We start from the raw sequence: 15,329 nt of genomic DNA on the forward strand, positions 1-15,329 counted from the left end.
CTGAGCCAGCAGCTTACGCCCCCTCCCCAGCCTGGTGCTCCAGTGAGTGCTGGAAGCGCAGAGCAGGGAGCATTCCTTGATAGTCACTGCTCCAGACCGAGACCTGATCAATCAACGATCATGTGATCGCTCAGTTCCGGCAGGGCTCAATTACATTGATGCTGCAGCAAGTATAGATTTTTTTTTTATTACAACGCTTCTTTAAAAAATATATAAACACATTTCTATCATATAATAAAATTTATTTGCACATTTTAGATTTCTGAGTTGGCGTCACACCATATAAAAATCAGGAAGACATTTTAAAAACTTGGTATACAAGTCTACATCTGTATCATCCTAGTGTACTTACAATGATCTATTTACAGCACAGACATGGATACATTGTTGTTAGTGTTAACGTTATACATTGTTATCTCAGATCCCTTCCTGCCAGACTTTCATTTCACAGCATTGAAAACTGACTTTATGATAAAATCAGTAGGATAAAAAAGTATTTATATTTATATGCGCACAATTTACAAATCTGGCAGTAAGTTAGTAACTCAGAAGAGGTCATTGTTGGCTACGGTGCAAAGGATCTGGAACTCCATATCACGCATGTGTGCGGCGCGGGCTCCGTGTTTTCTGGGTCTTTATGTGACAGACATGAAGGTGGTTCTGGCGTGTGTCTGCTTATGTTCTGGATGGTGAGGAAATTAAATGATGGCGGCTATATTGTGTCAGATTCAACATAATCGCATCAATACGCGTACCATTGCGCCTATATAAAAATGGAGGTTATTTACATGTCTCCAATGGCTGGAGATCAGTGAGGGTGGATTGGATGCAGCAAAAAATAACTATGAGCGTAAACTATCAAAACACTGAAATTGATGTAGAGGGTATTCAGAAAAAGGAAAAGCTATTGCCTTCTATGGGGAAAAGTTTCACAGTGAACTGCTGTAAAATCCATTTATATGCAGCCTGTTCATTCTTTGTTTTTCTCTATCAGGATTTTTCAGCAAACTGCAGCACTGTTGTGTGGAAAATACAGTTAATGATGATCTGTACTGTAGAAGTTGTGCACTAAAATAGTAGGCAGATGGCAAAGAACTACTTATCAGTGTGCTTGAGGTCTTTTTTTTCTTTTTTTTTAGTTCTGGTCCACTTTAAAACAACGTTCTCTTTTTTTTTTTTTTGCTTTTTCCTGTGCATGGGCAGGATTATATTGACACTTGTCAGAGAAAAATCTTACAATTGTGTATTCAGATCTTAAAAAATAAATAATCTGATCTGAATGTACTATAATACAAATTTATATAAAACTGTAAATTTAGTGCTACCATTAGCGATCTTAAATGTAAGTCCTTTCTACGGAATTTTGTTAGGAAAAAAATAACTAAATCATCTAAGACAAAAAAATAAAAAAAAAGGTAAATTATTCCTGACTGATTATTCCTTCTTTTAGGCTGGATTCACAACTATGCATCTTTAGTGCTTTTAGCATTTTGCAGATTTGCACTACAGAACGTGTTCCATAGGAAGCCATGTTAAAGGGACTGTAGTGCAAATCTGCAAAATGCAAAAAGCACTAAAAATGCATAGGTGGGAATCGGGCCTTAAGGAGTGTTTTATCCAACCATTGCTGTAGTTCCCCAACCTATCCAGTCACTTTTGTCGGAAAACCGGTGATCTGTGAACCCCAGGTCTAAAAGTAGAGAGGAATTCCCAAACACACCCAAATGATCCTGCAAGGTGTCCTCTGGATTCTGGCTGCAGTGGATTATAAGGGACCAAATTTAAAGTTTCTGATTTTAAAATGGTTGCAGCAGTGACGGGACAAGGTCATCCAGCACCCAGGGCAAAGATGCCAAACTGCGCCCCCCTTTCCCTTAGGGTTAGGGTCAGGGTGCCCCCTACCCCTGCAATAAACCATTGCACCAGGGGCAGCTGACCCTCCTGCCCACCCCTTGTCCCGGCCCTGGGTTGCAGTGTAGGCTAGATAGCATTTTTCACTTGCATATTAGATAAAACCTGGAATTGATCTTTACAGGGAAATACATGTTTGGGAACTTTACACTATATTGTTATCTTAGGATTCTATAATATATTATTGAAGTGATGTCATGCAAAAGACACATACGCAAAGTCTGAACAACTTGCATGCTCCAGATTTCATGCCATAAGGGGTTTCATAAAGCAAAGTTTTTTTTCTTTTTCTTTAATGCAGTAAATACCCCATGGCACAGGTGAGGGCATCACAGAACATGGCAAGTTGACTTCTGCTAACATCTGCGTGCTGGACGACGGGTTCCAATCGGGATGGTAAACTGGAATCTGTGACCTCAAGACTTGTCAGCCAGCCGATCTTGCTTGAGGAGCTGAAAACTATCATTTAAACTGTTCCATCTGAAACAACAGAGCAGGATTTCATAAAAATATAGCAAGCTTAAGTGGGCTCAGTGTAGAAAAAAATCACAATTCAATAAAAAATGAAACCTGTATTCCAGGTATGGATTTTTATTGCAAAGTTACTTTATTGCATAGTATCTGTAAGTATGTATATTCCACACTTGGCCGATCCCCGTGGAAGCGGAGAATCAATGTAGTGGCAGTCACTACTACAATGATCCTTGTTGCCTTCCGGGTCCTGTGTTGTACAGCAGCCCTGCTGCATACTGAACACAGGGGGTCGCTCTGCACAAGCGCCATTTAGGGAACACTTTGCATTTTTATCAATGAATACAAGGCGTTCTCTGATTGAGAGAGGTGGAGATTGTGACTACACCACCCTGCCTCTCCACCTCGTCCAATCAGAGAACATCTTGTATTCATTGAGAAGAATACAGGCCGGTTTCTGAGTTACACCCATGCCGAGTAAGCAGCCCCATGTGTTCAGTATGCAGCAGGGCAGCCGCTTGTCACAGGGCCCAGAAGACAGTGAGGATCACTGTTGTAGTTGCTACAACTACAGTCAAACTACGTTTCCACAGGGATCCCACAGGTATGAAATGTTGACACTGGTCCAAGCTGGAGCAAAAAAAAACATACCTGGAATACAACTTTAGTTCTTAGAATAAAAATTTACATAAAACTACAACTAAATCAATTTAGAGCCTGTTCTGCTTTTAGCTGAAAATGTAATGCAAGATGCATTTTACAAGTGTTTAGCGCGCATTTTACATACACTATATTACCAAAAGCAGTGGCTGCCGAGGCTCAATATTTCGGGAGGTGGCAAACAAACCTGCCCCCCCTCCAGCTTGTCGTGGGAAGTGCTGGGCCATTGCTTCTGCTTCCGACCAAACAGGAAGTGGGTTCTGAGACCCGATGGGCTGGGAGTCATAAGTCACTTCCTAATTAGCTGGGAGGAGAAGCAGGAATAAATTAGCAAATATTAATGTAACTGGGTCTACTGGGAGCAGAAAGGTACCTCCAGATACAGGGGGCAAGCTTACATTCACCTCAAGGCTGAGTCCATAGCTATAATGGGAAGTTGAACATAATTTAGGCATCAGTCACTTTAGGTACTTTTCAATGCTTTAATGAGAACTTGAGAAAGGTTGTAGGAAAGAGGGTTAGGGGAGGTTTCAGATACACTTTTAGCAGATCACTTATGTCGCGTACACACGACCGGATTTTCCGGCAGACTAGGTCCAACAGTCTTCCCGATGGACTTTCGGCGGAGTTCTGACGGACCTTCCGAACGAATGGACTTGGCCACACACGAACGGACTAATGCCGCGTACACACGAGCGGACTGTATGGCGTACTTAGTCCGCCGAAACACATTTCAGCGGACAGTCCGCTCGTGTGTGCAGTCCGGCGTACTAAGAATTTCGGTTTTTGTCTGTCGTACTGCCATTTCGGCGGACAATCCGGCCGTGTGTATGCCAGTCTGCCGTACTTTTGAAATGAGCGGACATTTCCCGCCCGGAGAAAAGTCCGCTCATTTCGAGCGGGTATCCAGGTAGGCGGGGCCCGCGAAGGAGACGTCGCTGGCCCCGCCGCCTGGTATGGACTTAAAGGGGAACCCCAACGCCGAAAAAAATCGGCGTGGGGGTACCCCCCGAGTCCACAGCACACCCTTGTCCGAGCACGCTACCCGGCCGGCCAGGAAAGGGGGGCGAGCGAGCGCCCCCCCGCCTGAGCCGTACCAGGCCACGTGCCCTCAACATGGGGGGGTGCCTTGGGGAAGGGGGGGCCGCGCGGCCCCCCCCACCCCAAAGCACCTTGTCCCCATGTTGATGAGGACAAGGGCCTCTTCCCGACAACCCTGGCCGTTGGTTGTCGGGGTCTGCGGGCGGGGGGCTTATCGGAATCTTTAATAAGGGGGCCCCCGGATACCGGCCCCCCACCCTATGTGAATGAGTATGGGGTACAATGTACCCCTACCCATTCACCTGTAAAATAAAAGTACAAAAAAAAACACAACACACGAGATAAAATACTTTATTGCACAGCTCCGGGGGTCTTCCGTCTTCGGGGGGTCTTCTCGCCAGACTCCTCCGCTATCTTCTTGTAGCTCTTTTGCTAGCGGAGGAGTCCTTGTACTTAGTTTAGTGTAGTTTGTACTTTTATTTTACAGGTGAATGGGTAGGGGTACATTGTACCCCATACTCATTCACATAGGGTGGGGGGCCGGTATCCGGGGGCCCCCTTATTAAAGGGGGCTCCCGGATTCCGATAAGCCCCCCGCCCGCAGACCCCGACAACCAACGGCCAGGGTTGTCGGGAAGAGGCCCTTGTCCTCATCAACATGGGGACAAGGTGCTTTGGGGTGGGGGGGCGCGTGCCCCCCCCTTCCCCAAGGCACCCCCCCATGTTGAGGGCACGCGGCCTGGTACGGCTCAGGAGGGGGGCGCTCGCTCGCCCCCCTTTCCTGGCCGGCCGGGTAGCGTGCTCGTACAAGGTTCTGCTGTGGACTTGGGGGGTACCCCCACGCCGATTTTTTTCGCCGTTGGGGTTCCCCTTTAAGTCCATACCAGGCGGCGGGGCCAGTGACGTCTCCTTCGCGGGCCCCGCCTACCTGGAGACGCGTTCGAAATGAGCGGACTTTCCTCCCCGTGTGTGGGCGAGTCCGTTCATTTCAAAAGTAGGGCGGATAGTACGGTGGACTTAGTACGCCGTATTAGTCCGCTGAAAAAGTGCCGTGTGTGGGCAAGTAGCCCGTTCGGAAAGTTCCGACGGACAGTCTGGCGGAAAGTACGCCAGACTAAGTACGTCATACAGTTCGACCGTGTGTACGCGGCATTAGCCTGTTCGAAATTCTGTTTGTTTTGAACGTGATGATGTAAGAGAGGACTAAAAAAGGAAGTTCAATAGCCAGTAGCCCATAGCTTCCCTTACGTTGTATTTGGTCCATCGGACCAGCACACAGACAAACAGTTTTCCCGATAGGAATTGAGTCCGTCGGACAGATTTGAAACATGTTCTACTTCTAGGTCCGTCTGATTTTTTTATGTGAAAAACGGATTAGCCTACACACAATCGGATTGTCAGACGGACTTATTCCGTCGGACCTAGTCCGGTCGTGTGTAAGTGGCATTATATTCAGAGGACAAAACAGCTTTCTCTTTAGAAGATCTTGAATACCTGGATAAGTCTCTCTCACAGACTTAGCAACCAGAAGCAAGTAACCTTGATTAGACTGTAGAACAGCTTAACAGTACCAGAACCTTTAAGCCGACCCGGCAGTACTGTAAGGGTAGTTTAGATGTAGGTGCGTCCTCCAAACAAGTCATCAGGCCATTCTAAGAGACCAGCCATCTTCCTGGCTCTCTCCAGCAAGGGTCCTCCCCTGGATCCCCTCAGCTTGGTTCAGCTTCCTCCACACGGGTAAGACAACCTAAGGACCACCTCAGGATTAGTAGGCCCCAGACAGGCTTCTGGGCCTACTGCAGAAGATGCAGCAGCACATCCTCAGGCCAGAATGGCCCTGAGGGAAGAATGACTAGAGCACATGGCATCTGTCCAATAAATACCCCTTCCCAGAATGCACAGCGGCCAGGAACCTCCTACTGGGCTGTTTCTGGAAAAAGAACATTCATTACAGCTCAACCTAGCTGTAATTGTCCCACTGCCCTGTGGTACCAGTGACACCTACTGGCAACAGTAGGAAATGTACAACGAAGCCAAGTTTAGAACAGAACCAAATAAACTATGTACAATCAATCTGAGCTGTTTACAGCTCAGCCAAAAACTAAATTTACACTATAGCCCCATTTTTAGGAACAGGGGGCTATATTAATTTGCTAATGTCACACAACTGGGTGGGTTCAGGGCGCAGTGCTCTGTGCCTTAAGCCCACCCTTTTTTGAAGCCACTTAAAGCTTCCGGCTCTAATCACGTGCTTAAAAAAAAACCCATTGAAATCCATGCGTCTGGCGCACTGCATGTAGATTAGGGGCTGGGCGCATGGATTAAGGGGGCGTTGCCGCTGTGCCCCTAATGGAGCAGCCGCCACTGACCAAAAGTATTAGGACACATGCCTTTACACGCACATAAACTTTAATGACATCCCAGTCTTAGTGGTGTGGAGTTGTTTTGGACAATTTCATGCTCCCAACTTTGCAGGAACAGTTTGGTGATGGCCCCTTCCTGTTCCATCAAGCAAGTTCCATAAAGACATGGAGGAGCGATTTTGGGGGAACTTGACTGGCCTGCAAAGAGTCCTGACCTCAACGTGATAGAACACCTTTGGGATAAATTAGAGTGGAGACTGCTAGCCAGGCCTTCTCATTCAACATCAATGCCTGACCTCACAAATGCGCTTCTGGAAGAATGGTCAAACATTCCCATAGACACACTCCTAAACCTTGTGGACAGTTTTTCCCAGAAGAGTTGAGGCTGTTATAGCTGCAAAGGGTGGGCCAACTCAATATTAAACCCTACGGACTAAGACTGGGATGCCATTAAAGGTCATGTGTGTGTAAAGGCAAGCGTCACAATACTTTTGGTAATATATTGTATGTTCTCTGCTTGCAGGCATATGGGAAATATGGACAAAAATGCATTACATAAAATGCATATTTTGTTTTCATTGTAGGTTCAGTGAAATTTGCATGTGCTGCTATTGACTATAATGAAATTCACATTTTAAATCAGAAAGCTGGAACAAAGCAGAAGCATTTCCTGGGCTTACGGATTATGTATTCAATGTGTTGTCACAGTGATCGCATGATCAGAAGCCTGTCATACCAGCTGATGATCATCTCTCAATGCTGGGGGTGCGTAAGCGCAGAGCTGCAGATATGTGGCAATATGGAAGGCCCACCTCTGTGCTGACACATATATACATTCATCCAGCTGGAAGGGTTAAATAACACAGAGTCAGATGCTGGCAGGGTGCACTGAGAGTTGTAGTTCTTTGTTGCAGCTGATGGTGGACCAGTAATGCATTACAGACCATTTGCTATCCCTGTAATGTGAATCTCCCAGAAGAAATGCGGAGTGCTCCCATATTGATTTCATGATAGGAGTGGAGGTGAGATCTGAGACAGCTGGCTGTATTCTCGCAGCAGGATTGGACAGAATCCCCCTACAGACAGGTGCTATATGATGAACTGACAGTAAATCACTGAACAATATGATTGTGTTGCTGCAAGCGAAGGTGCAGAACAGGTGATGGAATGCGGTTTGGCAGCGTGATGGCATTAATCCTCATTAACTACAATCTGAAAAAAAAAATATATATGCTGCTGGGAGTATTCATAAATGAAAGGAAAACATTTCCACTCTATAAGCCTCTGTTCTGAAGTTCGAAGAGCTACTCTGTGTCTGCATAGCCACTTAAAAAGAACTCCAGTCTACTGAAAGATAGGTGACAACAACTATCTGCCACCTTTATGCCAACATGATGCCTGACACCTTTGCAAATGATTTAAACCTGAGCCTTTCACTTCCAAATACTGACAGCATAGCTCATGGAGTAACATATTTTAGTATACTATGTATGTCATACCTGTAAAATCCTCCCTTGCTCCCTGAGACTGCTGCTGGGTGCCACCATCTTGGATGTGATGTTAAAAGCACCAGCAGACTATGACTGGGCACGCAATTGACACTTTATACTTTCCACCCCCATTCCTGACAGCTATAGAAAAGGTTGTGTGTAAGGTAAGGGGTAGAGGAGCTGGGCCAGCACAGACAGTAATTAAGCACTCCAGAAGAGGAGAGAAGAGGAGACGACTATGACCTGCAAGGAAGGATTGAGCTGTGCTAGAAAGTTGACTCTTCCAAGAGTGTCAATCCCCTAGCAAGTTTAAGGCTGGGTTCACACTATTGGGTTTCTCCGCATCCAATTCGCATGACAGGAGATTGTGACGACTCTCTATGGAGCCGGTTCATACATCTCCGCAGCAGCTCCGGTGCAAATTGCACAAGAACCCTGTGACTTTTGGTCCATTTCAGGTCTGAATTCGGCCAAAAATTCGGGCTGATATATCGGACCTGAAATGCTGAATGGAGATGCATCGGATTCCTGCTGTGTTCTCAAGTGTGAACCCAGCCTTAAAGGGTCTGGTAGATATCTGGTAGTGTTGGACAAATAGGAATGAGAATTGGTTCTTGTGTAAATCCAAAGGAGGGGGTGTTCTCCTTGGGTAGGTGAACCATGATACAAGTGTGGTATGTAGATCTGTTTTTCAACCTAGGCTGCTGCCTTCCTAATCATGATAAAGGATCAGCCCATCAGAAGACCTGATCCTGGATATGTTATTAGGAACGCCTGGTAAGAACAGCCATCTACGGGTAGGTTGTACAGGACTCCATCCATAATCAGAACAATGATAAGTTAATCACTGTGAATTAAGGTTGCTGGTTGATCTCACAAACTGAACTCAAAGGTATTTGTGCCAAGGTCACCAACCTGTACATTATTTAGGTTCCAGTATTATTAATAACAGTAAAGAGTTGTGAGAGTGCCTATAGCAGAACTTCATCCTGATTGAGGTGCACAGTAAAACTAGGAAGTCTTCTCCCACTCACCTTTTTACTGAATGGATAAGGAGCCCTGGTTTGACTCCTCTGGTTGTACTTGGCCTCCATTTCTTCCATCCAATCAATGTTCCAATCTAGGACTGGCAGTGGATTCACTTTAGCCTTCCTGTTATGATCGGTGCCATCACTCTGATTCTGTGGAGCTAACGCTCCATCCAAAGGGGACGCAGATGGTGAGAAATCTGAGCAAAAAAAGTATACAAAAATAATTAAATATAGTTTTAAAGTATATTAATTACATAACATTATATAGCAATAACATTGCACAGAGAACAATAAACCATTAACATCAGTGTGTGCACCCAAGGAGCTTATACTCTAATCAATATCCCACCACAATCACACATTGGTGTGTTCCTCAGACTAATTGCTTCATATGATTATATGGATGGACTACATATCCCAGAGATCTTTGCAACCATCAGGAAGCTGGGTTTAGCTATAAAAGAAGCAAAAGCCCACGCGGAGCTCTCTTCCTCCTGGGCCTGACGTGTGATGGACCTCTCCGTGCATTGAGAGAGGGGTCGCGGCCTACCACGTGGTATAACACACTCCAACCCATACCAGAGGGGCCCATCTTTGCTGCTTGTCATCTGACGTCAATCCAGCACCACCTGGTCACCTGCCAGTTGGTGTACCAAGCTTCACATCGGGAGATCGAGATGGTGGATTCGCTGCAGGTGTGCTGCTACACAAGATACTGTCCGGAAGACATCCTATCGGCCTGGTCATTGGTGAGAGGCCAATCGCCCAACCTTTACCCACCCTTTGTCAAAATTTTACTGGGACACTTTGCACAGACATCTTTACCTTAGGAATACTTTACTGAATTTATTTTGAACACTGTTCTTAGACATCGATAGCCTTCTTCCCTACAAGAAACGTATTGCTTCCCACTACACCTTATTGGATTACAGTTAACGAGCTCCTACGTACCAGTGAAGACCATCAGATCTGCAATGGGGACACTATTGCTATTACTGATACGAGGGCCATTATACTGTTACTTCTAAAGCCGCGTACACACGTAGCCGTCTGGTCGACGTACTTAGTCTGGCGGACTTCCGCCAGACTGTCCGTCGGAATTTCTGAACGGGCTACTTGCCCACACACGGCACTTTTTCAGCGGACTAATACGGCGTACTAAGTCCGCCGTACTATCCGCCGTACTTTCGAAATGAACGGACTCGCCCACACACGCGGAGGAAAGTCCGCTCATTTCGAGCGCGTCTCCAGGTAGGCGGGGCCCGCGAAGGAGACGCCGCTGGCCCCGCCGCCTGGTATGGATCAAAAAAAATTGGCGTGGGGGTCCCCCCAAGTCCACAACATACCCTTGTCCGAGCACGCTACCTGGCCGGCCAGGAAAGGGGGGCGAGCGAGCGCCCCCCCTCCTGAGCCGTACCAGGCCACGTGCCCTCAACATGGGGGGTGCCTAGGGGAAGGGGGGCCGCGCGGCCCCCCCCACCCCAAAGCACCTTGTCCCCATGTTGATGAGGACAAGGGCCTCTTCCCGACAACCCTGGCCGTTGGTTGTCGGGGTCTGCGGGCGGGGGGCTTATCGGAATCCGGGAGCCCCCTTTAATAAGGGGGCCCCCGGATACCGGCCACCCCACCCTATGTGAATGAGTATGGGGTACAATGTACCCCTACACATTCACCTGTAAAATAAAAGTACAAAAAAAACACAACACACGAGATACAATACTTTATTGCACAGCTCCGGGGGTCTTCCGTCTTCGGGGGTCTTCTCGCCGGACTCCTCCGCTATCTTCTTGTAGCTCTTTTGCTAGCGGAGGAGTCCGGCGAGAAGACCCCCGAAGACGGAAGACCCCCGGAGCTGTGCAATAAAGTATTGTATCTCGTGTGTTGTGTTTTTTTTGTACTTTTATTTTACAGGTGAATGTGTAGGGGTACATTGTACCCCATACTCATTCACAAAAGAGCTATCTTCTTGTAGCTCTTTTGCTAGCGGAGGAGTCCGGCTTTCTTCCTCGCCACCGGCCTCTTCTTCCGACTTCGGGGGTCTTGTCCCCCTCTTCGGTTCTCCTGCTGGGCCACCGCGCCTTCTTATAGCTCTTTTACAGGCGGTGGCCCGGTCTTCTGTCGCCTCCGTCGCGAAGAACGGAAGGCGGCGGCGACGGCGGTGACAGAAGACCGGGCCACTGCCTGTAAAAGAGCTATAAGAAGGCGCGGTGGCCCAGCAAAAGAACCGAAGAGGGGGACAAGACCCCCGAAGTCGGAAGAAGAGGCCGGTGGCGAGGAAGAAAGCCGGACTCCTCCGCTAGCAAAAGAGCTACAAGAAGATAGCGGAGGAGTCCGTCGAGAAGACCCCCGAAGACGGAAGACCCCCGGAGCTGTGCAAAAAAGTATTTTATCTCGTGTGTTATCTCGTGGGCCGGTATCCGGGGGCCCCCTTATTAAAGGGGGCTCCCGGATTCCGATAAGCGCCCCGCCCGCAGACCCCGACAACCAACGGCCAGGGTTGTCGGGAAGAGGCCCTTGTCCTCATCAACATGGGGACAAGGTGCTTTGGGCGCGGCCCCTCCTTCCCCAAGGCACCCCCCATGTTGAGGGCACGCGGCCTGGTACGGCTCAGGAGGGGGGGGGCGCTCGCTCGCCCCCCTTTCCTGGCCGGCCGGGTAGCGTGCTCGGACAAGGGTCTGTTGTGGAATTGGGGGGGACCCCCATAACGATTTTTTTCGGTGTTGGGGTTACCCTTTAAGTCCATACAAGGCGGCGGGGCCAGCGACGTCTCCTTCGCGGGCCCGCCTACCTGGAGACCCGCTCGAAATGAGCGGACTTTTCTCCGGGCGGGAAAAGTCTGCTCATTTCAAAAGTACGGCGGACTGGCACACACACGGCCGGATTGTTCGCCGAAATGCGAGTCCGACGGATAGATTGGTGTGCAACACGGCATTCTAAGTCCGCCGTACTTTCGGGTCAAAAAAGTATGCCGGAGGCTACACACGGGGGGATTGTTTGGCGGACTTGAGTTTGCCGGACTTTTCCACCGGATTGTTTGATCGTGTGTACGCGGCATAAGCCTGATCTCTCATTAGGGTAACAGTCATAGGCCGGCCAGGTTCCATCTTTTACAGTGTTTCAGTATAATCTGTTAGCTGTTTTTATCCCTGCAGGGGCTAGCAATATTTCTTTGAGGAAATGTATATAACCTACTGTTTATCTGTCAACATCTTACCTTGTGTTATTCAGAGGAATTCCTTTGCTGAGTTGGCACTGTTGCCGAAAACTCAGCAGATCTATTACCTCTTCTTTATGACAATATCTCTTTGATTGGTTCTAGTAAACATTATCAGAACATAAACACACAGAGTTGTCTGATTTATTACTCCACAGTGGTACAAGGATATCTGAACCCAGAGTGTCAGGTGGGTTGGAATGTTCATCAGGTCATGGCAGCGCAGATGAGCAGGTAATTCCAAGCAGTCCCTTAGAGGGTCCTGCTACATACAGTTATATAGCTCTGATATATTCTACAGTGGTGTACAGAGAACTCTGAGCCAATCACATCAGTCTCTGCACCAGAGGGACTTACACTCTAATGTCCTCACCACAGTCACACACTATTAATAATATTGTATAGCTGGAAGGCCATTGATGAGAAGATTATGGGATTTTAAAGGCATTGACCCCTTCTGCCAAAATTATTACACCAACATGAGTTCACTTAATTAAAAGCATATGTTTATTACAAATTTATTAAAAAGTTGATGTATCAAACCCTTTTAAAAGCATCAATACAGCATGCCACACTGCTAAATGCCAAACCCCAGAAGATATGACACCCCAATTCCAGAGCATACATAAGATCTAATAATTTAGCATCAAATTATAGGTAAAACACAATGTCCTGTGTGTTAAAGAAGGGTTTAGCAGGGTGCCTGGACTCTACACATTTCATACTGTAGGCTTCTTCAGGGGTTCATGGGGTGCAATGAGCATGGTTGATGGTTCAAAAAAAAGATGTCCATTCACAAAAAATCATAAATAAGATAATAGTCACTCTAGATGCAGTTCAGGATATAGATGGCACAAAAGTGATCACAGACGTCCAGGCTAAGAGTATCCACATGGGGCCCCCAAGGGAACAGCACCCTAGTCAGGCGGGCGATGATAGGGAATGTAGCCCTACCTTCTTGATACCACCAGCTGGATGTACCTTAGTCTGTATTAGTGAGAAATAATTAAGTTCCTATCACACAGTCTAAAGTGACCCAAGAGTGGCCTGACCTTGATTCAATAATGGGTGGAGAAGGTCTGGTCAGGTGCCTCATATCCTTTCAGAGCAGCTCCTTCATTAATGGCCTTCTCATAATTATCTCATTGATGGCCTTCCAATTACAATTTGGGCATGTGGCACTGGCAAACACAGGTGAACTTGTTTACATAATAGTTCCAATATTGTATAGCTCTGACATATTACGCAGTGCTATACAAAGAATACTAAGCCCTTCAAATCAGTCTCTGCACCAGAAGAGCTTACGCTCTAATGTCCTCACCACAGTCACACACTATCATCAATATTATATAGCTCTGACATATTTCGTAGTACTATACAGAGAATGCTAAGTCTTTCATATAAGCCATTGTACACACGCTCGGAAATTCCGTCGGAAAATGTCCGATCGGACCGCGTTGACGGATAATCCGACCATGTGTGGGCTCAATCTGACTTTTTCCGTCGGAATGTCTGACCAACAAAGTTTGAGAGCTGGATATAAAATTTTCCGACAACATGTCCGATCGTTTGTAGAGAATTTCTGGTCGGACAAAGTGCCACGCATGCTCAGATCAAATTATGAGACCAAAGCTATTGGTTACTAGCCTGAACGTAGTCCCGTTGTAAATAACAAACGTCATCACGTTCCGAACGATCGGATTTTCCGACAACTTTGTCCGACCGTGTGTATGTAACACCAGTTTCGGACAAAATCTAATAGATTTTGTGGTTGGAATTTCTGACAGTGTGTACAAGGGCTTAGTCTCTGCACTAGAGGAGCTTACACTTTAAGGTCCCACCAAAGTCACACACTGTTATTAATATTCATTTACACACTATCATTAATATTACATAGCTCTGACATATTCTGCATTGCTATACAAAGAGCGCTTTGCCAATCTTATGAGTCCGCACCAGAAGAGCTTACACTCCAAGGTAAAAAAAAATACATTCTAGCAGCAGATAATCTCCCACTGCTTTAGGAGGATTAGACAAAGGAAACTTGGAACATTTTCTCTTTGGACTAAATAGATACTTCAAAAGCCTGTGTTTGCACTGCACTACACAGCAACATAGAGAAGAAATTCTATGCAAAGAATGCCTCATTGCCCTGCCTTCTAGTGCCAAGAAGGTGAAAGTGCCCTTTAAGACCCAAGGTGGCCTTAACATGTACCACCATGCTGCAGGGCTTGTCGCAGCAGAGCGGCAGGAATATCCGCAATGGGAAGGGGCATGAGCCAAGCACTTAATGCACTGGCTGCTTTTAAAGTATTAAACTTGTTTGCCTGCCAGCAAAGAGATTAGCAGAATGAGAGTTGGAAGGGGAGAAGCTCCGAGTTGGGAGACAAGACTTCATCAGCTCAAAAACATTTAGCAAAACTCCCGACCTTTGGCCAAACCTTTTCTGCAGCTCCGGATAATCAGGTGCTAAATATGCAAGAAATGATTTTATTGGTCTTGATAAAGTTCCTGCAGAATGTAGTTACTGTGTTATGGATCTGCGTTCATGAATAAAAAAATAATTAGTCTTTACTTTACAATCCGCCGCCTCCCCACTCAGCTCGTTAGCCGGCTAATGAATTTCCTGGAGAGCGTTTTGATATTTAGCAGAAAACATAAAACTGGCGAATTGTCAAAAAATTCCGCCTCTTGAAGGGGCCGTTTAGATGTGAATAGAAGAATTCTGCAACATCGGAAACTCTATACTGGCATACAGACAACAATGTCTTTATAAGTAAAACTTTTAACAATAAAGTATCAGAGCCTGAAGAGGGGACCTAGGTCATCCTGAAAGCTTGCATCTTAACCTACACAATAAAGGAGATCACTTAAATATGAAGTTCAGAGTCCATTCACTATAATACAGTTGGCAAAGGTGGTTTGAAAAGGTGCCTGCACTACTTTGGTGCAACTTTCCATGTGATTTTGATCCACAGAATGTAAAGTTCAATGAAAATCTACCAAAAGTTGCATCAAAGTCACTCTCCAACGTCGCACTGGAAATTGTGCAACATTGGAGATGCGCTAATGTGAAAGGAGCCTTAATCCACTTTTTTTTCAAATCTTTTATTTAACCACTTGCTTACTGGGCACTTAAACCCCTCTC

The 15,329-nt window shown here is 46.5% G+C and overlaps 1 protein-coding gene across 2 annotated transcripts in view; it reads right to left on the reverse strand.

The window, feature by feature from the left end:
* Positions 1-221: 221 nt before the first annotated feature.
* Positions 222-15,329, reverse strand: part of ROBO4 (roundabout guidance receptor 4) — a 202,668-nt gene continuing 187,560 nt past the window's right edge. For both annotated transcript variants that reach the window (XM_077457781.1, XM_077457782.1), the window contains exons 19-20: positions 8,971-9,164; positions 222-2,391 (exon numbers count right to left, since the gene is read on the reverse strand). In XM_077457781.1, the coding sequence (XP_077313907.1) occupies positions 2,374-2,391; positions 8,971-9,164 (212 nt within the window). In that variant the 3' untranslated portion in view covers positions 222-2,373. The remainder of the gene's footprint in view (positions 2,392-8,970; positions 9,165-15,329) is intronic.

The sequence above is a fragment of the Lithobates pipiens genome, unplaced genomic scaffold (genome assembly GCF_037356315.1).
Source record: "Lithobates pipiens isolate NorthernLeopardFrog02 unplaced genomic scaffold, aLitPip1_a1.2 Scaffold_27, whole genome shotgun sequence".
NCBI classification, from domain to species: domain Eukaryota; kingdom Metazoa; phylum Chordata; class Amphibia; order Anura; family Ranidae; genus Lithobates; species Lithobates pipiens.